At 34.8% G+C, this 26,667-nt stretch overlaps 1 protein-coding gene across 9 annotated transcripts in view; it reads right to left on the reverse strand.

Moving 5' to 3' along the window:
* HUWE1 (HECT, UBA and WWE domain containing E3 ubiquitin protein ligase 1) overlaps positions 1-26,667 on the reverse strand; it is a 564,154-nt gene that overhangs the window by 44,000 nt on the left and 493,487 nt on the right. For all 9 annotated transcript variants that reach the window (XM_089233267.1, XM_089233272.1, XM_089233273.1 and 6 more), the window contains 5 exons: positions 23,232-23,497; positions 22,082-22,266; positions 15,396-15,470; positions 13,903-14,113; positions 2,113-2,303 (listed from right to left, as the gene is read on the reverse strand). In XM_089233267.1, the coding sequence (XP_089089393.1) occupies positions 2,113-2,303; positions 13,903-14,113; positions 15,396-15,470; positions 22,082-22,266; positions 23,232-23,497 (928 nt within the window). The remainder of the gene's footprint in view (positions 1-2,112; positions 2,304-13,902; positions 14,114-15,395; positions 15,471-22,081; positions 22,267-23,231; positions 23,498-26,667) is intronic.

The following is a 26,667-nucleotide window of genomic DNA, read 5'->3' on the forward strand; positions in this document are numbered from 1 at the left end:
TCTAAAATATGGCAAAATGTGACTTCCCAAAGGTTTCTATGAAAAATAGTTTGATTCATTCTAGGTACTGCCAAAATTTTAAAGAAATCCTGTACAGGCAGGGTAACCACTAAGGGGGAGTTTCTGCGTCTGGTGCCCTGGGTGCTGGACGAGAATGAACACTGAATGAACCCTTTAACTGCTTCTTCTACATGGAAGGGGCACCAAAATTCTGGCTTGCCCTGGGTGACAAAATATCTAGTTGCGGCCCTGTATATAGGTATTATAAAAATATAAAAACTAACAGAAGAATGAGAGGAACTCCACAACTAGATGAAGGGGCAATTAAAGGAAGATGAAATACTGAGGATATTTTTTATTTTACACTATGCACAGAATTGTTAGGATTGGATTCATACATTTCCTCTTATATGTGTTCAGCTCATTTCTGTCTCAAACATGCAAATACAAATAAAAAATCAGAAGCTACACCAGGCAAATAAATTGCCCACTTTACTCATATTTAGAAAAATTGATGTCAGCACTACATGTAACAAGCATTACACAGAAACAAACTTCATGTTAGGTTCACTATACATGCAGACACAAATTCCAACACATACCAATTCGTTAGGAATTCCGCAAAGGAGTACGGACGAGGTGCATGTGTGGTTTAGTAGTAGGCAAATGGCCCACCAAAGTGAATGGAGAAAAAAAATTAAAATCAATAATTAAAAAATAATATATATTGGAAAAAAGCCTATAAAATATGGCTGTAAATTCTGTAATCCGATAGCAATAAATGAAAATTAATAAAATAAAAACTAAAATACACTGCTCATAAAAAATATAATTATTCATTTAAATGTGGATAGTTTCTCAATCACTCCTACCCAGAGCTTAGATAAAAAAAGATAAGTTCAGACTGTTCAGTTTGGTGCTAAGTCTTACTGTACACACTGAAACAATCCAAACCCAGGCCCTTGATGAATTTTATTACAGAGTGTAGGGGTTCTCAATCTTTTTTCACCAGCGACACCTATTTCCCTAATCAACACTTATCTGTGGTTCAGCAGTGTAACAAAGAATTGCGTCAAAGAACCTTGGTCATCACTCTTCTGCAGCGCCTCTAACAAAGGTTGGTAGACCCATTCATTTTACAGGGAATGGGTCAAAAGCTTTTTGAAAGAAAAATAGAGGTGAATCTGCAAAGTGATTTCGAGACGAACATAAATTAATCAAGCTACAGTGATAATTCAGATATTATATTACAATGTAATGTGTGCATCTATATCAACTAAAACATTTGTTAACTGAGGCTGAGACTCACGAAAAAAAACTTTGTTAGAAAAAAAATTGTCTTATTTTTCTTTGTGTGTGTGCTTATCAATTTATTTTTTCACATCAACATTTGATTTACTTCTAACAAGTGTTATATATGTAATTTCTATTTCATTTAATTTCGATTCACAAGAAGCCTTATGTTACTTTGTAAACTTAAAATGTGTTACAATAAGTTACAGGAACTTTTTTATAACCACCAGTATGGGATCTTTGATCTCCTTGGTTATTTGTATTTCATACTGTACAAAAAATAAATTCACAAGCCTAAGTATCACTGTATTTCATACACCAACCATTTGTAGGTACAGTAAATGTAAAGAGAGCACTTATGTATTAACTTCTAACACATAATATAAATCACTATCTGGCACGTAGCAATTTGTTAAAAATTCCTCAGAGCAGCGGTTTCCAACCTTTTTGACTCGCGGAGCCCTTGCTGGAAAAATTTACTTTTATTTTTTTTATTTCCTTGAGTGGCAGCGGAGCCTCTGGGAAGTGTACACAGAGCCCCAGGGGCTCCACAGAGCACCGGTTGAGAACCGCTGCCTCAGAGGAATGTCTTGGAAGTGCATGTGTGGTTTAATAGTAGCATTCACAAAGTCTGGCAGTAATGAAAGGAATACAAAAGTTTGGGCACAAGGCCATTTCTTACTTTGAGAATATGTGACTGGCGCAAAATTTCTAATTTTATTTATTAATCACTAGAATATATTGTTTTATAATACCAATTTGGCAAATAAAGCATGGTGACAAATTGAACAGCATGAATGATGAATAAAGAAAGCATACCAGCAAACTTCAGAAATTTAACAGTATCTGAAGACATCACTGATGAAAGACTAGATGTTTGCTCTAAACCAGATCTAGGAACTGTGGTTTGTGTTGAATTTTCTGCAATAGCTGACAGTGGTGAAAGAGGAGCCATATCTTGATTCAGATGAGAGACTTGGTTTTCACGGGTATCTTTGCGATTTTCTTTCCTAAAGTTTAAAAAAAACTGAATAGTAAAACTTGATAGCATATATTTTAATTGAAAAACTGCTTCATAAAAAGCAGCAGAAAGGTTTCATTCTTTTATTCTCACTACTTTTCTCATTGAAAAGTAGAATTTGAAATGGAGCAAACTATGTTGCTAGAATTAAGTGAAACCATTATAAAGTGGAACATTAAGAGACAAAAATTAGTTTCCATTCCAAAAAGGTTTTCCCTTTATAAAAGTGCACATAAAAATATATGCAGAGATTTATTTCTATCGATTGATGATGCTTAAATTTTCAGAATATCACTCTAACTACTATAAACCAACGAGTATTACACAAAAACATCCATATTATTCTGAATTTTTTCATGTTTGCTGTTTGAAATAACTAATTCTGAAATTTCATATTTAACGTGCTAATAGTTAAACTTAAATATAAAACATTCTCCTGAATAGCAATAGAATGAACACTTACTTTTGTCAATGAAAAACTTAAAAACTAAAACTGAGGAACTTTCATACCTACTTAAAAGATGAGATCAACCACCAATAACATTTGTGAAACCAACATTCTACAACTTTGCAACACTTAAATTTTGTTTGATTTTTTTTTTGCCTCTAAGAACTTGATTTTTCTGTTTAAATTCAATGCACGTTTCTTGCAGCTGGTGGCCACCTCTGCACTGGATGAAAACCTCTGCAGTAGCTAGATTGTGAACCCTCCCTCCCTGTATTCAGTCTCCCTTGCCTACTACTCTCCCGAAATAGTTTAAATAGAAATTACCAACATTTTTTCACGAAAAATAAGTGTTTTTTAAACAAAAGTCACCATTCCCATCCATCATAGATGAAATGATAAACAGGCTTCTACTAAATTATGAACAGTAAATCCACTTCCACTCAATCCCAATCCCTTACTTGCAGAACCAGTTCAGATAGATAATAAGCATTCATCATTTTTTTAAGTAGTAAAAGTTTCTTTAAAAAAGGAGATTAATATGACTTAACTCCTCCCTCCCCTATCAAAAGACAAAAACTTGTACTAGGCCAAAAAATACTTTGTCTCGGCAGGTTTTAAATCCAGAAATTGACTAAATATGCCTTCCGTTACCACATTGGTTTCAATCTAAAAGAGGTTTTCCATAATTGAAAAAACATCAATTACCCACTAGACTATTTTTCTGTTTTGCTGTCTCATACAGTGTCTTAGACAGGTTTCACTGTAATTGTGTGTGGAAATGAATCCTGAGAGTGTATATCAAACAAAACCCATTCAAGTGGATTTAAAAAGACAATGTATATATATAAGTTTACATAGTTTGTTTTTATTTTACAATAGCGAATGTGAATTGATGCAATTAACATATTTTTAATTGAAAAAATACATCAAAACAACAATTTAACCAATCAAAAAGCACCGCAGAAGTTCAGAAACGAATGAAATTCACTTTTAAATTTAAAAAAAAAAACAATTAAAGACTAATAAATATTATCCAATAATTCTCACTAAAAATATTATTCTAAAAAAAAAATTCAATATGAAAAACATTTTTTTGCAAAAAGAGTGAAATGTGTGTGTGTTAGTAGAAGTTTAGAAAAATTGAATTTTTTTTCAATTAGTTGTCGAAGCATACAAATTCACCACTAATGACATCACCGCTGTTAAATATTTATTTTCTCCATCTGATGGCACCAGTCATTTGCGATGCCGCAAGCTACAGAGAACAGCTCTGGAAAAGTAAGCTAAAATAAAATCAGGGGTGCAAGCGCCCCTCATCTATTTCAGAGCAGCAAATTTCATATTTGGAGCAGAAATTTTGAAAATGGAGCAGAACTAAAAACGAACTATATCTGAAATATAAGGAGTAATTTTTCTGTGAAATGTCAAAAGTTTTTCCCAAAATGGTTGAAACAAATAATTCTAAATAAATTTCCTTCACAAATTAAAATCCATTTAAATTTTTTCTGAATTATCTTATCTGATACTATTAAAACATGCATTACTGAAATAAAAATTACTGACGAATAAAAATTATTAGACTCTTTTCAAATTAAGCAACATGCATACTAAAAACCTACGCAGCAAGAATTTCTGCTGCTTGAACACCAAAATCATATTCATCCTGATATAGCAAAAAAAAAGTGCGTGCAGAATATAATAAGGGTTTCTGTGAAAAAAAAAAAAAAAAAAAAGCTTTTCACAGAATTTAAAGGAATTATTAAATTTAAAAGCAAAATGCAAAAAACGAGAAAAATATTTAAAAAAAATACCTTATTTACTTAAACAATTTCTCAACCCAATAGCATGTTAATAGATTACGAATCACGAGTCGCTTTCAGAAGTTCAGCATCTCAATGACAATTTTTTTCAAATTTCCCTTGAACATAAGATTTTGTATGTCTTATTCCATTAAAGCATTGGATGGACAAATTTTTCAATGTGTTAACAAATAAATAAAAGTCTGTTCGAAATGAACTTTTTCACTGTCTGCGTTACCATGTGCTAAAGATAAAAAAGCCTTCACCAAAACTGGTAAAATTTTGAACTTTGGGCTGCTTTCAAGGTTACAAAGTTTGAATATGTCTGCCCAATATCTATCTATCTATTCTCTGAACTGATTTCACTTCTTGTAATTCTTTGCATTGTAGTGCAACCCATTCATCACACATAATTAATAGTTCTGTTGGTGATACAATGTTAAGTAACATCCCAGCAATACGTGAGGGAGTAATGTACCATCACAGCAATGCACGAGAGGGAGTGCAAAAAACAAGAAAGGGTGCAAACGTTTCATTCTCTCCAACATTTTTTGGAAAGATAGGACATTAATATAAAAAAGGTATCTCATAGAAGTTATGTAAAATAAACACATGCTCCTAGTACAAACTCATTCCTTTGACTATTCTTAAGAGCATGTCCTTCCTTCCACCAATGCAGTGGCGGACCGTGCGGCCATATTGGGCGCAGCTCTAGGAGGGGGGCCAAATGGAGTTGAAAGGGTGAAAAAAGCTTTGCTGACAAAAAAAAAATGCTGTCAGTAGCGCCAAAAATAGATTCTGCATGGGTAGAAATTTTTTTTCTTCGAGCCGCCCCAGTGGTTGTTCACCAAATCCGGATTTTCGCAATGTGAAATTGTCACGATCGGCCGATGATAACCACATGACCGCATAGTGGCTAGATGACAAAACTATGAATATTTTAGCTGGAGTTTTCACTAATCCAATTTTTTTCCAGTGATCTTCGAAAAATGTCTGTTATTTAAACAAGTAAACCAATCCCCTTTTTGATGTATGCCGTCTTTGAACGCAGGTTGGCAGCCGCGAAATTACCGTTATTTTCAGTATATCACCCGCAGGAGAAAAAACTGTCTCCGAAATCGGAAAATTTGGCATATTCAGTCAGGGACTTTGATAGCTCGACGGTTAACCAATAACAGTATAGGACTTTATACTTCAAGGTAGTAGAACTACTTTCCAAGGTCACGAGATAACACGATTGTGGTAAATGGTGGAAAGTGAAAAAAAATTGAAGTTTATCCCTCCGTATCTTTTTCCGTGTCTCGGAAGGAACGCGTCCCATGAAGAAAATTTTCATGCTTCTTTTTCCTAAATTCCTGGTATTTGACACACTACAGTGCATTAGCGGTACCTCTGCGAACCACAAACAAGAATTGGCATAAATGCGCAGGGATTCGGCACCTTGGCGCATCATGTAGCAAGAGAACCGTTTCGGTGCAGCTCTTGCACCCCTGTAAAATGAAAATTGAAATAAGGAGGATAGACTCTGTTTCTCTCATCCATTTAAGTTCTCTCACAATGTGCTAAAATGTCTATATACATGGTTCATACTTTTTGAAAGTAAAAAAATTCAAGGACTATTCAAGTACTTTTCCAGGCAAAATTTTAAAATTCAAGAACATTCATTATCGCGGTTGATAAAAACAGTGATTTTTTACAAAACTTAAAAAATTACTTGGATTTTTTTAAATTTATATTCAACATTTACCCATTTTTAATTTTGAGAAATGCCAATTTTTTAAAAGATATATAATTTTTTAAAACAATCATAATTCTCATTTCAATTTGTAGACAATGTCAAGTTCTAAAGGTCTTGCTTTTAAAAAAAGCCATTGTAGTTTAGTATGCAAATGGCATTTAAGCAGAAATCATTTTATGTTTGAAACAACATTGAACTTTGCCTTAAATACAAAAAATTAGAAAGTATGTAATCTACGGTTACTATATACCCTGTATTTCCTGGTACGTTACCATATTTTCATGTATTTTTGTGGCCATCCCAATTTTTCATGAAAATGTCCCATTATTTTACATATATATATATATATATATATATATATAAAAAAGCCTCTATTGAAGGTTTTATTCTTTACTGAAATTAAGTATTAAAATTATTTTCCCAATCCTATAAATTATATTACGATTGTATAATTATGACTTTAAATATTGTCATGTTAATGTTTTTTCCCCCATAGAATCCATTAAAATCTACTGCTTCATTTTCTGCTTTTGGTGTTTCTTTGGCAATTTTAGCAATAATTGGCAACTTTGCTTACCTTTGTCAACATTTTTGGTGACAATTGGCGATTTTCTCATATTTTTATCAAGGAAATATGGTTAGCTAACATACATTCAATAGTTTAAAATGCTTCGAAGGGCTATCTTAGGGGCCGTTCAAGTATTACGTAAGCAAATTTTTAGCCATTCCCTCCCCCTTGTCAGCAAAAGTAAGCAAAACTCTGACCCCCCCCCCCTTGTCAGAAAAATTTCGTCATCAGCTCTGCCCCTCTGGATCCTAACGCATATTGGTGGGATCAGAGATGTATGGGGGGCGGACGCGGCATAGGGAGCTCGTGCTCCCCCCCCCCCTAACGAGCAAAAATTTATTTTTTTTAATTGAAATTTCGGAAGAAAATACCTTTGTATGTTATTATAATCAATTTGTGTTAATTTAATTTTTATTTGAAGGTTATGAACTCAAAATTTATCTTTAATAAATTCATTGCGACACACCATCTAAGCCATATAATGATAAATCGCATAAAGGCACTTGGCGTGCGAACCTTATATGGCCCTGGTGGTTATCTGATGCGGCCTGCGCTCCTCAAATTTAATTTTGTGAATTAAGGAACACTCAACTTAATGAACCAAGATTTACAGATCGCTTGTGTCCCCTGGGACAATTCCAGAACATTTAAGCAGCCGTGGCACATTTTCAGATCACTTAAATGACCTGGGACACAGTTCCAGAACACTTAAGCGATCCACGACACATTTAGAGATCCCTTGAGTGACATGTGATGTAGTTTTAGAGCACTGAAGTGGCCCACAGTGCAGTTCCACATCATTCAAGTTACCCGCGGCACATTCTCAGATTTAAGTGATCCACGACATATTATTACAGATCACTTGAGTGATGAGTGGCACATTTCCAGATCACTTGGATCTGCGAAACATTTAGAGATCACTAAAGTGGCTCTGTAGGGCACTTATCAATGGGGGGAATACTACAATAGGGGGTTACTTCAAGTGCCCACAAACTATCGAAATGTTTTTCTCATTTTTGGAGCGCCGAGTAAGATGCCATTAAAAATATTTCAAAATTTTTATAAAGAGTGGTTGATGACATAAGCATTATCCAAACCTCCCTTCCCTTGTCATCAAAAGTCAGCAAATCGGAATCCCCCTATCGAGGACATAATACTTGAACTGCCCCAAAATAACATTCTATGTAGCTTCCGTTACATGTTCTTTAAGCAAGTTCCTGCTGAAACCAACAAATGTAGTTGCTACGCTACTTTACACAACTGCAATCTTAGGCAAAAATGGCATTTCCCTAGTTCAGCTATGACTTTCACTTTGTCTTCCTTTAAATTTTGAAAAAACTTCATCGATTGTTATTTGGCCAAACCCTTTAATTATTGATTCTACCAATTTGAAGGCTATGAACTCAAAATTTATCTTTAATAAATTCTTTGTAACCCACCCTCTAAGCCATATAATGATAAATCGCATAAAGGCCCTTGGCCCACAGACCAATATGGTCCTGGGGGTTATCTGATGTGACCTGCCCTCCTCAAAGCTAATTTTGTAAAAATGAACTAAGCGGCACATTTACAGATCGCTCAAGTGTCCCGTGGTACAATTTCGTAACATTTAAGTGGCCAGTGGCACATTTCAGATCACTTAAATGACCCAGGCCACAGTTCTAGAACACTTAAGCGATCCGTGACACATTTAGAGATCTTTTGAGTGACATGTGATGTAGTTTTAGAGCACTTAAGTTGCCCCCAGTGCGGTTCTACATCACTCAAGTTACCCGCGGCACATTCTCAGATAATTTAAGTGTGATCTGCGGCATATAATTATGGATCACTTGAGTGATGAGTGGCACAGTTCCAGAGCACTTAGATCCGCCAAAAAATTAGAGATCACTAAAGTGGCACTGTAGGGCACTTATCAATATAGGGGGGGGGGGGAATGGTACTTCAAGTGCCCACAAACTATTGAAAGGTTTTTCTTGTTTTTGGCTCACCGAGTAAGATGCCATTAAGAATATTTCATATGTTCATAAAGGGTGGTTGATGACATAAACATTATACAAACCCCCACCCCCCTCCCCTTGTCATCAACAGTCAGCAAATCGGAAACCCCCTTTCCCCCCCCCCCCCATTGATGATGACCAAATACTTGAATGGCCCCTTAAGTGCAGTTTTTTGCTGCCATATTTTAGGCAGCATCTTTTTTTAAACATAGGAATACCTCAGGTATGAGTGACCATATGTCCCACTTTGAACATTGTCACATAATCATTGTGTACCATTATTGCTCTACACACTTTCGCCCTAGTGGAATATGATTTAGGAGGGGGATTTTGAGTTGAAAGGGGAACAAAAATTGATGGAAGAAATTCACACAAAACTTTTTTCAAGCACTCATAAGCAGTTGAAAACCCTTTTTTTTTTTCAAGTACTGCACTGATTTTTTAAGGACTTTTGAAGACTGGAAAATTAACTTTTTTTTTTCCAAGGACTGCATGAACCCTGATATATCTAGCATTATTTGCAGGTGGTATCTATAGAGCCAAACAGACCAGGAAGGCCACGTGTTAAGATGACAGAAGAATCCAAAGATGGGAATCTATGCAAAGGATGACTGTGCTGCAATTTAAACGTTTGAACTCTCAGTGTGAAAACAGGCACCTGAACCTAGGGAATGAGGTCATTTGAACCCCCTTAATAAATACTGTAAGGGGGCAGAGCCCCCGGGCCAAGTGGTTTTTTGAAGGCCCTATCTGGTAATTCCTAGAAAATTTCAACCGCATCTCATTTCTGTGAGGCACTGCCGAGCCCCCCAATAATTTCTTAGAAAACAATGCAATGCACCATCCTTCTCCCACGTAAGTGCTCGAGTCCTGTATATACAGGACAACCAGTAACTTTCAGCCTCCTCAATGTTTTCATGTCTGCACCTCTGGTTAGTTGGTGTTGAGAATGGTGACATCATGTGCTTTGATGTGGATGTGCATATCCACTTAACTTTCTAGTTATGTGGATATTTTTCTATCTTTGTATTAGTCAGACAAATTTCAATTTGATTTAAAACTTATTAACGTGAACATTTGAAATTTTTGCATTGTGATTATCATATCCAGAAATTTTTGGTCGATAGTTGCTGTAATTAAAAAAGTAATAAATATTCATATAAGAAAAATGAAGTGTCATTCCTTATTGTCATCTGCCAAAAATTTATTTGGAGTACAAAAACATACTGGGTATGCAAATAAATATTGCACATGCACATATACGAGAAACAGGTACTGTATTATTTTGAAAAATTATGAAAAAACCAGCTTTTACGCCCATGTTTCAATGTGAGCACATAACACAGATTATAGTGGGCTCACAAATGTCTGTAAAATGGAGAAAATGGTATTCAGTTGACATGTTTAAAAAAAAGACCATATTGAGATTTATTCTAAGTATGGATAGCTTCTGTATATGACAATCTTTTTTGTGGGCAGTATATTATTTATTAGTTTTTTTCCCATGATATATGCTCTTATATTCGGTTGCTGTATGTTATATTTGGCATCCATATTTTTTATGGGCATCTTTTTCATGCACCTCGTTGGGCATTTGCCTGTTGTGGCATTTGTGTTTCATAAATACAGTGGAACCTCCCTTAACAGACTTCCTGTTAAAGGACACCTCCCGTTAACGCACACTTTTCTGATTCCCGTGGAATAGGGTTTTAATGTATTTCACTCTCCCATTAGTGGACAGTAAAATCAGGTAACTCTAATTAGTGAATTCTTGTTCATAAATCAGGAATTTATCATATTCAATGAGATTATGTATAATCCCAAGCTAGTATTGGTAAATATATGATACCTTAGTTAATTACTTGATTAACTGAACATAACTGGTCCAGGATGCTGATTCCAAATGGTAATGTTGGTTTTGTTTGCACATGTTAATACGTGTGACGAACGTCAACATAACTGATAATGTTGTTATAAATGTTTATTTCTTCACACTTATTTTAATTAAGTTTTTATTGCAAAATATGTATGCAGTGCACGTCATGTACAGGAAAAATAATCAATTGCTTTAATGAAGAGAAAGGTTGTAAATTTTTCTATATTTATCAGACTTTTCAATGAAACTTTCTTTATCGAGACGATTCATGATTATGCATAACCACCGGTGTATCATTTTTACGTGCAATATGGACACCAGCACATACTACAGTAACATATAAGATCCAATTGCAACCAAAGCCAAACGTCGTGTAAATGTGAAAGTCGTATAAAGAGGTTCTACTGTATATCTTACATCCCTAACGGTGACATGATCTATTACTATATTAGTAATAGTTCATTTTAAGTTTTTAACATGATCTATTGCTATCTGGTGCACCTCGAGCTGTTCTCCAGTGGGAGTTTCAGCAAAATAATGCTAGCAGGTCGTAGTCAGATCATGCAAAAAAGCCTAGTTTAATACTAAAAATATTGAAGTTCTCGACTGGACAGCATGCGGCCCTGATCTCAAACCTATTGAGAATCTTTGTGACATTTTGTCACAAGGTTTATGAAAATAATCAATAGTGTTCATCTATAAAAGATCTCAGTTTCCATTGCAAGTTGTGGACATAATTTCAAGCTGCAGATAATGCAAGACTTAACTTCACTGGTGTGGAACTAGGTTAACTTACTCAAGGTTTCAACAACTGGCTGATACGAAGATGAATTCATGGAAGAAAATTCAACTGTGTCTATGGGGAATCAAACCCCCATAGTTCATTGTCCTATCACTTGACAAGTGAGCATGCTAGACCACTATGCTAAAAAAAGCAACAAATCTTTTTCCTTAGAGCTTGTGTGTGCTGAATGAGACAGACCTAACTCAGGTCAGAGCTCAATTGCTGACAATGCCACCAGATGGTGACCTACCCGAAGATGTCACTCTCCGCTATTTATACGATGGTTTCAACTGGCTGATGCAAAGATGAATTCAGGAAAGAAAAATGAATGCCTCTGCTGTAAATTGAACAACACTAACTAACCTTATCGGGAAAAAAGGACATTTGACCACATTTTAGATTATTTTCATTCTGCTAAAAATTAGTCTTAACTTTTTCATTGTTTGTTTAAATGATATTTTTTCTTTATTTTGTCATTGTTGTCTATAAATATTGTAGTCTAATTTTATTACTTTGAAAATAAAGTACACCTCCCCAATAAGTAGTAATTTGTAATGATGTAAAATTAATATTTCTCAGATACTGCATGATCACAACAATTATCTAAACTTTTGCAGTGCACTACAGAGTGGATTTTTTAATTAGCTAAAATGGTTAATTAAGGGCAAAATATAAAGTATAGCTTGATTTTAATATTACCTATAAAACAGATAAAATCTTGCTTAGCGTTATAATTGTCACATTGAATTTTATTTCCACTTCCCTCAATTGGGTGTGATTTTATAAAACTCTGAACACAAAATTTTGGCAGCTCTCAAAAACTGACACAGACAAAGAGAGAATCACTTCTTTCTACATAAGAAGTATTGAACTCATAACTTATTTTGTACCGATATGGCACTAAAATACGTGCTTTCTAAAATTTAAAAAAAATTGAGCAAAAAAATTAATAGAATGTAATAAGGGTTTTTTGAACATTTGCCATGTGTATTTAAATATATACAGGACCACAGAGGGTCAAGATATTAAAAGTTCATCTTACCTTTGACAAAAACTCATAAATTAACATTTTGTTACATAAAGCTACTAGACTAGGAGAAAAGGAGGCCAGGGCAAGACTAAAAGAGAAAAATAGTTTATCAAGCAACCAAATGGATGTATGCATTGCTGACCACTGTAATGAAAGATTTAAGGAGGGACAAAGATAGTATATAGGCTCTCTCTAGAAAATTAATGACAATTTCAGTGAATATTGGCACTAAAACTGGAAATATATGTTCCTGTACAGCATATCATAAAGAGAAAATATAAATAACTCACCACAGAAATCCCTACACTGATTTCTCTTGATAGAAGCATTGCAAATTTAAGACTGTTAATTGACAAATTTAAGAGTTGGAAGTATTAAAAAGAAATAATTTACATTGGCAGAAGTGTCACACTATTCATATTGGGGAATCAATAACAAAGGTTATGAGAACTCTCAGAAAAGAGTAATTTTTGACTGTTGAATTGTCTATATGAAAACTTTATTCAATCATGATGTTGCATGATTGGTGGGGGAATGCACCAAGAGATTACTACTGAAGCCTCACTAATGAAAGAGGAATACTTTGGAGAAATGTTATAAATTCTGGAGGCAAGAATTGAAACAATATTTATATATTCCAGACATGTTTTGTGTGGTTGATTATGATATTTTATATACATATAAATGAAGGAAGTACACACAAAAAGTGCTGATAAAAGTTAGAAAGTCAGGAGAAAAAATGATAAAATAACTGTTTTCAGAGAGTTAGTATATACTAACTATAGTATATAACTACTGGAGAAAAAAAACAAAGTTTGACAAGTAAAAAAAGAACAAAAATACAAAATAAGTTTCGTTAGATGAGGTGAGACACCATGCAGTACTGGTAATAGGAATGCATTGAAGCATTCAAATCAGATGCAGAATTTAGAATATATAAAAAATTAATACATAAAAATTGGTAAATAGAGAAAAACATTTCAATATAATGCGGTACAGCACCTACATAGATTACTCTCAACAAAGGCATGCAACTATACATTTTTTGTAGATATTTAAACCTAACTTTATGAATGTTTTGTTCAGACACACAGACTATTTAAATAAAAGTTATTCTTTATCTTGGCATGAAGTCTAATTAGAACAAAGATTTCACGAGGAAACAAAAAAAAAGAAAAAATATATATTCAATTCTCTTTCTCTAAAGCTTAGTTATGATATTGAAGGGAAAACAATGAACACCTTTATCAAATAATGAAGTCATGAGCCAACAAGACCTTCAATAGTGTGCAAAACTGAATGAATTTAAAAAAAAAAAAAATCAAAGAACATTTACAAAAATATATACTTTTTGGAAGCATCTTTTTCTGAGCCAGAAGCATGTACAAGGAAAAAAGCTTCTACTGCAGGCTGCAACACCAAGACTGCATGACTATCTGAGGTATCGGCCAGCTCCAACAAGCACTCACTCAAGGTGTTCCATAACTTATCCAACATGAGCACTTCACTAAGAACAGGTATTGTATCTGCGGCTGTTTTCTGTGATATGAAAGGTATGCCTAATAGACAAGTGACAGAATAATAAGTTACTATATGGAATTGAAAATGAGCTAACACACTTGATCTTCATATATGCACATGTGAAAAAAAAAAAAAAAACATTATTTTCCAATCAAAACTGACATATATTATGGATTCAAGCACGTTTTACTGTGACAAATGGGGTCAAATACAAAATTATTTCAGCAACAAATAATTATGCTTTATTTATCAGGAGCACTATACTAACTCGTACTGCTTTGGCATAAATGAAATCAGGAAAGAATTATATTGTTATAAATTTTTATATGATCAACTCTAAGTTTCGCCAAAACAATTTGTTCCATGATGAGAAAAATTAAAAAAATCTGTGTGAGAATCTCGTGTGATAGAAGTCAAACTTCTAGGTTTGACATGACTAGATTCACGAATTTTTGATAATTTGTAATTATTATATATATGCCAATATATTATAAATTATGTCAAATAAAGTTTAAAAATGCATCAAAAATAGCTTGCACACATGATAAAGTAACCAGACATCAATTCTATTGAATAAAATTTTATTCAAAATAAAAAAAATTGTGTTATGACAGCACAATGAATTAGGGGAGCTGGCACTGTGATGTCACAAAACTGTGAACTGTTCACAAGTGAAATATTCTCTTGCATGGTGGGGAGGGGGGGTATCACAGAGTAGGGAAAGGTAATAAACTGTCTTCACCTGACGCAAGATATCCAAACCAACCCCTCTCCCTACCAAACTTTATTTTCTTACTACGTCAAAGCTCTATTGACACCCCCACCACAACCCATTTGATTCTTGGACCTTAATCATACAATCAGAGCGAAAAAGAAAGTTGAGTTTTGAGGAAAAAGAAAGCGTTTCAGTTTTTATGTGATCAATTTCCTTTCACTCACAGAAATTCACTCTTATGTCGATTTCACATTACTGCCGCTATAGAAGCTTCACTTAAATAAAATCAATGTTCCACAACTTGATAAGTTTTGGATATCAAAGAATAGATTTTAGTTTTGCATCTAAGTATATGGAGATTTTTTTTCCAAATACAACTTTTTGAATAAAAGAAATATAAAAATTTAAATATAATTAAATTAACTTATATGGAAATGATTTACACAGGTTTCAAGATGATGTCTAATAGCATTTTGAACATTTGTTTGTAAATGTAAGCTGCCTAGAAGACTAAGGGTCTAAGAACTTAGCTATTAAATAATAATGAGTAGCATCTGAAAAAAGTGAAATCCTTGCAACAGAAAAAAAATGACAAGATTACTCACCCGCTGATTCATCAGTAGGTGAGCTACTCCCAGGAACAGGTGTCTCAGATTCCCCTTCATTTGGCACATCAGAACCTATTTAAAATGTTAGAATACAACAAAAAAAGAACACTTAGAAATTTTTTTTAGAAAAATCTGTATACATTTATAATGTAAAAATACCATTGGAAATGATTTGATTCACAATTCAAAATAACATTGATATTTTACTCAAAAAATCATCAACGAATAAGCCAAATACCAAGAAATACTAAAAAATTCCTTATGCATTTAAACACGTTAAAAGGTGTTGTCTTCAGAGGATAAAAATATCACGCTGACCTAGCTTCCCACTTGGATTGAGTACCAAATCTTCAATCTCGGTTGCTCAGCAGAATGAAAAAAACATACGTTGTGACAAGAACGAAGCGAAGCGCTTGTGTGTAAGTCTTTTGCAACAACCTGATTAGCTGCTTGTGTGAAATGGAGCTATCCGATTGGTCTATTCGGATTTTTTTATATTCCCGCTCATAATGAATTTAAGCCATGGTGCTGCGACCGGTGTTGATTTATTGTCGTTTACTAATTTATTTTCGAAGGCCCGGATGTATGTGCCTTTGTAGACAGGGTGTCTACCAAGATCAAAATTTGGTGACTTTTTAGTGACTTTTCTGTGACCTTTTCTCATTCGAAATAATGAACCAGGTGGACGGTTTTTTCATATCAGTGGTTCCCAAACTGCGAGTCGCGACCCCCTGGGAGTTTGTGTTAATAAAATGAGGGGACAAGAGTGAATGTACATTATAGAAACATAAGAAATCAATTTTAATCTTTTTCAAACTTCTCATGGGGCATGATGATGTCAATACATATATACACAATGTATTTTGATCGACTGTATAAATCTTTCATGCAGGGGGGCTGCAACCCCTTCATGTTCCCATGTATGTCCATTGCAGTGTCTTACAACAAACATAAATCCAATTTCTCTATCAGTCTTATTAATGAGAAAATTTCAATTTGTTAATTTTTGCAGCACCACAGTCATTTTGTGCCCACAATGGTTTATTCAAACAAAACCTAGTAAAGCCAATTAAAACTGAGAATTATAACACAGTCCTCAGTGGTGTTAAAACCAGGAATGCTATTGTGGGTGATTCAGCACCCACGGTAAAAGGTGACATAGGTCTCAGTATCCCAGAATTTATTCAGAAATTGAGAGAGAGAAATTTCCTATTTTAAACCAATAATTTTTTTTCCAATAAATGGGGGAGGGGCAATAGGGCGATCACGCACCCCATACCCCCAAGAAACTTTGACAGATCACCTGAACCTGCTGTAATTCATGATTATTCAATGTAATTCATCCCTGCATTCACCCTTGCGGGTCATATATACAGATGTCTGGCAACCCACCCCATAATGTTTTCATCGTATCGTGTAGTTCCTTTGACACCTACGACAAATTTTTCTGAAACAAGCTCCGCTGGAGCATTTGCACATGTTGAAAATGCGTCCTGCGGATGCAACTACTATTCACCACTGTTTATTTTTCCCGCGTGCACAAGAGATGGACGTGCTGCGTATCAAAGCTCTGCAATGCTTAGCAATAGTGGGCTCAAAACAGCAAGAGCGCCTAGAACATCGTTCAGAAGTGTGAGTGACAATCAGTTCGTCTCATCAGTTCTGTTAGATTGAAAGAATTATATATTTATGTATTTATGCTCAAATGAAGTATATATCATGTTTATGTTTATAATTTGTGTAATTATCTAGTTAGAGATATTTGTTTAATTTGAGTGAGTTTGAAGTGATAATTGGTACAATAGATTTTTAGAAAGTACCGTATATACTCGTGTATAAGCCGAGTTTTTTTGTGGAAAAATTCGTTCCTCAAGTGGGGGTGTCGGCTTATACTCTGGTCAGTTTCTGATGAGAAAATATCGATCTCCCGCAATCAGTAGTCATTTTTGTAGCTGTGTTCGAGAAACCAGCATTATTGGTATGGGATATATTCAAAACTCACAGAACCGATAATGTCAAAGCCGAAGCAAAGAAATTGAAAACATCATTGGCTTTGATACCAGGTGGGCTAACGCGCGATTGTAGTCTTTAGATGTAAGCATCAACAAGCCTTTCAAAGACTATTTGAGGAATTTGTGGATTGAATAGATGAGTTCTGATGATAGAGTACAAAAAGTGGTGCCTTGAAGAAACCTGACATAGGCCTAGTGTGCCAATGGGGCGTGGAATTCCGTTTCCGCCAATCCTTCAAAAAGTGTTGCATTAACAATGCGATGGACGGAACTGAAGATGATATCCTTTTTGAAAGTGACAATGGCAATGACAGCGCAGATGAGGATAAAAACGAAGATGCTGGACCCCCTACGATAATCTGATGGATTACGATGAGCTTGCAGACTCAGAAGAAATGGATTAAAAAGTTTGAATCATTTTCTATTGTAAATATCCATAAGCCATTCATTTTGAATGAAAATGTAAGAATTTTTTCTCTAAAATGGAAGGCTTTTTTGGGGATCGGCTTATACACGGGTTTTCAATTTATTGTGGTTTTGGTGGTCCTGAAGTTGGGGGGTCGGCTTATACACGAGTATATACGGTATGTATATTAGCAAGTATATGTAAATTAATGTAAGTTTATTATCAGTATATGTAAATTAATGTAAGTTTATTATCAGTATATGTAAATTAATGCAAGTTTATTATCAGTATATGTAAATTAGCAATTATGCGACATCACTCATTATCCTCCAATCAGAGTAAGCCCAGGGGATTCCAGGGGATTCTGGGAAAATTTCCCTTTTATATAGTAGATCCATAGATTAGTTGATTGTGCATTGGAGAGGTAGGAGGTTTAGTAGAATATAGTCTGGCTATTTTTATTAGCATTTATTATCTATTATCTGGCTTATCTTGTGCACTTTACCCAAGAAATAAACATGCTATCCACTGATATTACTTTGATATAATTTGATAAAAGCAAATGCCATGCATATGGGAAAATTTGGAATATTTCAAAGGCTTGTCATTCGGGCAAAGGCAAATCAGGTTTCAAGAACAAAGGGAACAATTCCAATAGTCAATAGAGTAATGAATGTGCCAGTGTGTGATGACAAATTTGCTATGTGCTATCATTGAGGTTCTTTACAGAAAGTTTCTCCTCCTTGTAAAGTATGTGTTGAAGTTAAAGGGCTGCCGATGGAAATGGAGGTAGATACAGATGCTCTGTTTACAATAATGCCTTGTGCCTTTTTCTAAAGTATAACAAGTTTCCTGCACTGCAAGACACCCACGTCGAATTGAAATCTTCTACCAAGAATAGCCTAAAGATTGCAAGTACTATGGATGTTCTGTCAAGTGCAAAGAAAAAAAAATGTGGTGCTTCCTATTCTAGTAACGGGAAAGTGCTCTGTGACCCGGATGGGAAGGAGCTGGATCAAGGAGCTAGAAGTCTGGAAGAATATCAAGGTTATGTTGCCTATAAATGCGATCCAGACTTACTTTCCATTATCACAGCAAATAATCTTACAGATAGTCTTGAAGGACCATCAGGAGTTCTTTTCCCAGGGGCTGAGAAAGCTGAAAGATATCAAGGTGCACTTGACATCTTTCAACAAGAAAAAGTCTGTGGCACCAAGGTTCTTCAAAGCTTGCCCTGTACCTTATGTATACCAAAAGAAAGTTGAATTGAAGTTAACAGACTTTCGGAGTTAGGTGTCCTGGAGAGAGTGGCATCATCTGCATGGGCTACATCAGTAGTGCCAGTACTGAAGTCGAACAGGAAAATAAAGTGTGGTAATTTCAAGCTGACTGCCAACACTGGTACTGACCTGGAGCAATACCCTCTACTAAACTTTGAAGACTTGTTTGCACTTCTTTCTGGGGGTGTAACGTTCTCCAAGATTGACTTATCAAATACATATTGTCAGCTAGAGCTGGACGAGGCATCCAAGAACGAGAACATCCTTGTGATAAAATGCATAGGGGTTTATTTCATTATACAAGGCTACCATTCGGAATAGCTTCAGCTCCTGCTATCTTCCAGAGGGAAATAGATAAGTTTCTGCAAGGACGTGATAGTGCTTTTTGCTATTTAGATGATTTATTTATCACAGGTTGATCAGCAGAAGATCATTTAAGGAACCTGAAAAGGGTCCTGACAACCTTGCAAGAGGTTGGCATCAAGCTGCATCCATCTAAGTGTGCCTTCATGCAGTCATGTGTAGGATATTTGGGACACAAGATAGATTCGGAGGGTCTGCATCACGTCCAAACAAAGTTTGATGCTATTGAGAAAACACCTGAGCCAACCACCGTGGAGGAACTCGTATCCTCATAGGGCTACTGACTTACTATGCTAAATTTCTGCCGAATACATCATCTGTGTTAGCCCCACAGTACAAATTGCTGAATAAAAAAAGTCCTAGAAAAGAACTAAGTTGGAGAAAAATGCTTTCTCTGAAGCTAAGAAAAGGATAGTTTCTTCCTTGCTGGTGCATTTTGACGAGACCAAAGTAGTGTGCAAGGTGATGCTAGTCTGCAAGATTTTGGAGTAATCTTATCGCAATCCATCAGCTAGTAGAGATCACCCAATTGCCTTTGCGTCCTGATAGCGTACCAAAGAAGAACATAACTAGAGCCAGATTGAAAGGGAGTCTTTAGCTCTGATATTCAGTGTCTCTCGTTTCTGCAAATATTTACTGGGAAAAACCTTTACACTGGTCACTAACCACTATCAAATCTTTTTCAATGAATAAGCCTGTATCATCTATATTAGCTTCTCACATTGAAAGATAGGTCCTAGTCTTATCGGCATATTCCTACATTGCATATCAAAGGAGTTGTCACATGCCAATGCTGATACTTTTAGCAGACTTCCTGAACCAGGTACCAGTGCAGATCATCCGAAGCCAGCTGATGTAGTTCTGTTGTTGGAAGCTGTTGACGACAATGTATCATTTATAAGGATAATTAGATTCAGATCATGGGTTGTTGACAGTAAAAAAGTATGTTTCCCAAGGTTGACCAAAGTCAGTCACAGTTGAGATTCATCTTTTTCTAGCTTTGCTAAGTTACCTGTGGAGAATGGTGCAATATTGCAATGATGTTGAGTATTTGTGCCTCAGAAATACAGGAATTACGTTCTTTCAGAGTAGCACGGAAGCCACCAGGGCATGAATGCGCTCAAAGCACTGGCTAGACAGTCAGTCTGGTGGCCAAATACAGACAGTAACATTGAATTGGTACATTCTTGTGATACTTGCCAAAAGGAAGCTCCTGAGCCTTCCTCTACCTTGTTCGTTAACAAGTGAACCCCATGGAGTATAATATTCATATTGATCATGCAGGGCCTTTTAAAAGCTGCATTATTCTTCTAGTGGTAAATGCTGCTACCAAGTGACTGGGGGCTCTTGTAGTTCTGTCGACATGATCCACAGCTGCAATTACAGCTTCATGTTCTATCTTTGCTAGATTCTGCTTTCCAAGAACTGTTAAAAGTGATAATAGAAAATCATTCACTGGTGAAGAGTTCAGATTTCCTTCACCAAAGGGGGTATTACCCACATTTGTACTGCCTCAGTCAAATGGGCTGGCAGAAAGGGTAGTGCATTCAATGAAGGATGCTATGGAAAAAAGGTAATTCTTTCCTGGTACGGTTGGATAAGTTCCTGTTTCACTACAGGCAGATGTCAAACACATCAACAGAGGTGTCCCCTGAGAGAGCAATGTTCAATCGAGCCATCCAAAGTCATTTGAACTAATTGAAACCTCAGAGTCAGTCATCTACTAGTGAATGAGAATGCAAGTCAAATCCAAGGATGAGGTTTGGTGTAGAAACTATGGTAGTGGTATAAAGTGGGTTCCGGGAGAGAGAGATTTCTATTCCTCTTGGAAGAGTTATGTCTGGAGTAAACATAGCATCAGGCTATACAGTCTGTCAAAGAGACCAGCTGTAAATAAAAAACATTTACCACCACCGCCTGTAGAGCCATGTGAGCCAGATCTGCAGCCAGTGATGAGGTTAAACAGCCAGTAGTCTTCTCAAGAGGTGGGTCAGACTACTCTGACTATTTCAGTCTTAAGATGCTCACAACGTTCTTGTGGTGCGCCTGTGAAGTTGGGGATTTACAGTTTTTTTTAATGTATGTAATGCAGTTATATTCAGATACATAGGCCTACAGTAGGGAGTGTGAATTTGGTGTATTTTCTCTTTGCAACATGAAATTCTTTCTTGAAATACAAATTGTATATTTATTCTTACAATGTGAAGTTTTTTTGTTTTTTTTTTAATTGTGTGTATATAAATATACTAATCTTTTGCCTGATCAGGTTGTATATATAGTATACCTCATGATATTCATATCTGAAATTGCTGAGTATGTCATTTTTTTTTACTTATGGAGGGAGGGCATGCTATGTATTCATTTATGGTATTCAATTATTCTATGATATGTTGGTATTCGTGTGTAACAACACTCGTGAAACTGGAGCTAAGGCCTTGCAGATGTAGCACTCGGCATGGAGAATAAAGTTATGTTTAAAGCTGCATCCTGTCGCTTTCTACCCAGAACCAGATGTTGATAATATATCAGTGACAACATACAAAACACTCTCCTTACAAATTACGTAAAATGTCATTGTTGACACAGCAGACGAAATTTTTTTTTTAAAATTTGGAAACCCACCAGATTCTTGTTTCTTTGAAGATGATGCAGTTTCTCGCAGTTGAATAATCACTTTCAAGACCCTCAAAAAAAATGCTTGACTTGAAGTTTTGCTTCCAAGAACGGACATAGTAGGTAGTTGAATTTCTCGCCCATTACCTTTTATTTTAGCAGGAGCTGTCACGACTACTGAGGCTTTTGTGAACCTAAAATAATTGGATATGCTAAAGTTTTCAGATGAATATAAAGGCATGCACAGTTAAAGGACTAAATAAAACAACTTGAGAAGCTAGGTAGAAAAAGTATTCTACTATGATAAATAAATAGAAGACATATATAAAAATGTATGGTCGCCTAGGATGGGTTTTATATTTTGAATAAACTTGTTTGATGGAATAATAGTTTTATTCTCATAAAACAAATATAGAACTATTTACAAATTTAATTACTTTCCCTTACAAACAACAGATATCTTGTCCTAGAGAAGATGGAGGAAATATGTTTTAGAGCTCTCTTCTTTCCCTCTCATCACAATGTTTTATTGGTAACCCCATAAATAGAAGATGAGAAGGGAGGTATATGTGGTTAACAAAAACCTCCACTCATCTTCTCTTTCTTTACTTCTTATATACACAAAGTAAAATAACAGTTCTGGAGATTTATCACTGGTATATCAATTACAGCCTCTACTTCAAAATGGATGAGACAGAAAAAAAATTGAGTTAGAGTGTTTCAGAGAATATAGAATGTAGGAATATGCACTAATACACAATTGGCGCACGCATGAGATATGAATATGGATCATTATTGTATTTGTATAACTATTTCACGCTCCATAACAATAGCTTCTCCCTACAATTACATTTAATTAATGCTTTAAAATAGTGTTCCTGGTGGGCCCATTTTGATTATTTTGGGACAGAGAAGAAAGATCGCATCGGACAAAAAAATGTTTCATAAATCCTTGCACTTCCTATATATGTCCCATACATATTTTGCAAAAGAGATAAAACACCTGATTGCTAGCATTATCTATGATCACAATGAATAACACCTACAGTGAATTTTAATTTTAAAATTATTAGTTTAAAATAAACTAATCTTTTGTGTTCCTTTTATTCAAAATTAAAATATAATTTCCAAAACATGCGACTTCCACAAACATACAAACCTATCTTTAATGATGCCTTTCATCTGTTTGGAGGATTCGGACTCATCTCCACTTCCTGACCGAAATCTATGAGCTATCTGCATCAATTCTAATTCATATGTCAGATAGTTTATGTTATCACGAACAAGATGTCCTAATTCTCGTGCTGCATCAAGAAGCAACAGCAGTATAAGCTGGCGAGTACGTGGACACTGACGAGACAATCTCAAAAGCAGTGCTGTTGCATCTTCTAATCCTTCCTCAGAGCAAGTTTTAGAAATGAGAACCTGAAAGAAATAAATTACAATAAATGATGGAAGTATTTCATTTAGAAAATCTGACTAAATTTTTTTTATAAATATGATTTTTATAATTCAACCCAAAATTATAAGACACTGAATTGATAACTTGGGAACAAGAACAAGCTTTCAACAAGAATCACAAAGCTACAAAAACTCGTACTTCAAAGTGAGTTACCCAATACAAAGAAATTAAGATGAACAATGTGCATAAATGCTTTCAAGTAGCCACTGATAAATTTATCTATGGCTATTCATGAGGTAGCTTAAGAAATATGATTACCAAATGAAATAATTTATTTATAAATGTTGCCAGATAGTCCCAATGTTTTGAATTAGAAAGGTTAGGAACCTCTGCATGTGAACAATTTATCATTTGAGTTCTAACTTATATCGACTATGCATTTTTTGACAGGAAAATAGCCCAAATATACTTCTTTAGGAGTTCCAACTTTAACACAACACAACAGAGGCAGTCAGGAACATCAACCAAGTTTTTGGAGATGGCACTGTAAATAAACAATACAACAATCTGATAAGGGTTTTCTTTCTTCACGTCTATTACCCTAATATAATGTTTCCCAAAGTGTGGGTTGCAACTCCCTGTGGAAGGTATAAGGAGAGACCAGGCAAAAACTTAGTAATTGAGTTCTTGAGTACAAGCTGTCCATCTAAAAAGTTAACATTCATATTTTAATAACTACACAACCCTTTGTAACATGAATGACATATCTGAGTATATTACATATTATTTGAAACTTTTTCTAATTGGAAGTATACCTCTAGGATCAACAATTTGGCAGTAAAATGCCATACCCCTTTTCTACTATGCACCCTGTATATACATAATACATACGGTAATATCGAATACCGGGTTCTCTCTGCCTTCAGGTATATCCACCAAGTGGAACAGTGATTAAAAACTTCAAAATGCTCCCATGATGTATAGTCAGTGTTGCTTGATTGTCTTCGTTATAATGCTTGCTAGAGGACATTTGTTTTTCCACTTCTAGAAATTTACTGAGGCAAGTTTTTGAAAGTGTTTATTAGTTATTGGAAATGTGAACAATAATTTGAAACTAAGCACAATGTATATCACAAGTGTTGTATTTCACTGTGATGTGCATATTTTTAGCTAGCGATTCTCTCTGGTTAAGATAGAACCAGGGTTGTTTGGTTTAAACCTTGGTTTTAACCAAGTGGTTTTTTTTTTTCAAAAATCAAATAAAAGTTGCCTAAATATCATTTTTTTCCTTGAAAAATATCATATTGGTTCATTATTAGCCAAAATGTTTCATTTTTACCACATTTTATATGCTTGGGGTACATTTCTGATGGTATATCTTTAAATGACAAGATTTTATAAGGGTATTTTTTCAAAAAGTCTCATAAAAGTGGCCAGAATATATATATTTTTCATATGAACTATCTTAGTTATTTAAAGTTATATATAAGAGCCAAAATTTCTCATTCTTACAACATTTTCTAACCTTTAGCTACATTCTGATGATCTATCTTTAGCAAATTCATGAATAAGGATTGCATCACACATCTTAATGTAGTGGTGTATTATCTCACAAGGGTTTCTTTTTCCCTTCACAAAACAGCAGCTACAGTAGTGACACCATCATGCTAGGGGCAGGTGGTCCTATAATTCAATAAAGACACCAGCTGTCCTTGAAGGACAAAGACTAGTGTACTAGTAGTTACACTACCTCACATACATTTATATTTTCTTTCCCATAAGAAGTAGCACATCTCCTACTGTATATCTCCCAGTCTTAATATTCAATAGTTGTTTTTTTATAATATTAGGTTCAAAATGCACACATGTTCACATACACACTTAACAGTGTGTATGTGAACATGTGTGCATTTTGAACCTTCTATTCCATAATAACTATAAGAGAATTTAATATTTTTATTTTAATAACTACGCAACCCCTTGCAACATGAATGAAATTAGTACTACAAGTTATTTGGATACTTTTTCTAATAGAAAATATACGTCTAGGATCAAGGGTTTGCTAATAAAATACTGTTTGCCTTGTTACCTATGAGCGTGACATGTGCTCCCAAACAAAAGGGGGTGATAGACATGCTCAAGAGGAACACAAAACATCATACCAACCCTATCCTACCTTGAGCCGTTTAAGTTATGGTTGATAGTTGATTATTTAAAAAAATGTGTCAAGTCTGAAAATACTCAAGTGTGTGGAGTTTCCAAAAGACCTACATTCAAACTAAGCATGTTTCAAAAGAACGGAAAAAATTTTATCAGGTGACACCTATTGCAGTGATTTAAGTAGGTTTTGGTGACAATTGGATTTTTCACTTCACCAATTTCGCAGGGCCTGAAGCTCGCTGTTAAATACAGCTATTCTGTAGATAGTAATCCGGCAGCCAAATAGGGATTTTTTTGTCAAACACTATATTGAAATAAGTTTTTTTTTATTGTTGGTATTTGATGTTTAGGGCATGTAGATTCATGAAATAGCGGGTACCCCCATGCAGTACCCTTGGGTAACTCTCAGAAATCAAGATTTCGGCCATCCCTAAATTATATATTTAGGCTCAATAAAAATTTGCGCTCATTTTGTCATAGACATGTTTCCTCGTATATTTATTTCTAATTTTAGTTGAAATTACCCGAACAGACCTGAAAGTAAATATTTGTACATGAAAAAAATTTAACTTTGTGAAGGCAGCCATTTTGGATCTAGTTTTACTAAATTTACAAATTTGCTAAAAAAAGTAAAATATTATTGTTAGTTTCTTTATTTTATATCTCGTAACAGATATTTTATTTAATTACTCTCTCTTTTAAAACATACATTCACACAAGTATTCCATTTAGTAAGATATAAAATTAGTAGTTTCACATAAAAGGTACATTCACAAGTAAAGTACAGTTACATTAGTAACAGTTAAGGTACAGTAGTTCCTGTCACATTTTCAATGCTATCTCACTAAATGAAGATGAATTTTTGTTAATTGAAATCAACTCCATTCGCTCACTGTCCTCATCTTCTTGTAATTGGTTATTTTTGTCTAAACAGCTATTAGTGCACAAACGCAAAACACTACTGGATAAGCCTGTGTTTCACGAAACCACATCTTTTTGTACTAAACTGTGTTTCACTATCACAGGAGCACTT

The sequence above is a fragment of the Pholcus phalangioides genome, unplaced genomic scaffold (assembly GCF_987345545.1).
Source record: "Pholcus phalangioides strain wild (caught in Gottingen) unplaced genomic scaffold, Ppha-v1.0 ptg000007l_1, whole genome shotgun sequence".
Lineage (NCBI taxonomy): Eukaryota > Metazoa > Arthropoda > Arachnida > Araneae > Pholcidae > Pholcus > Pholcus phalangioides.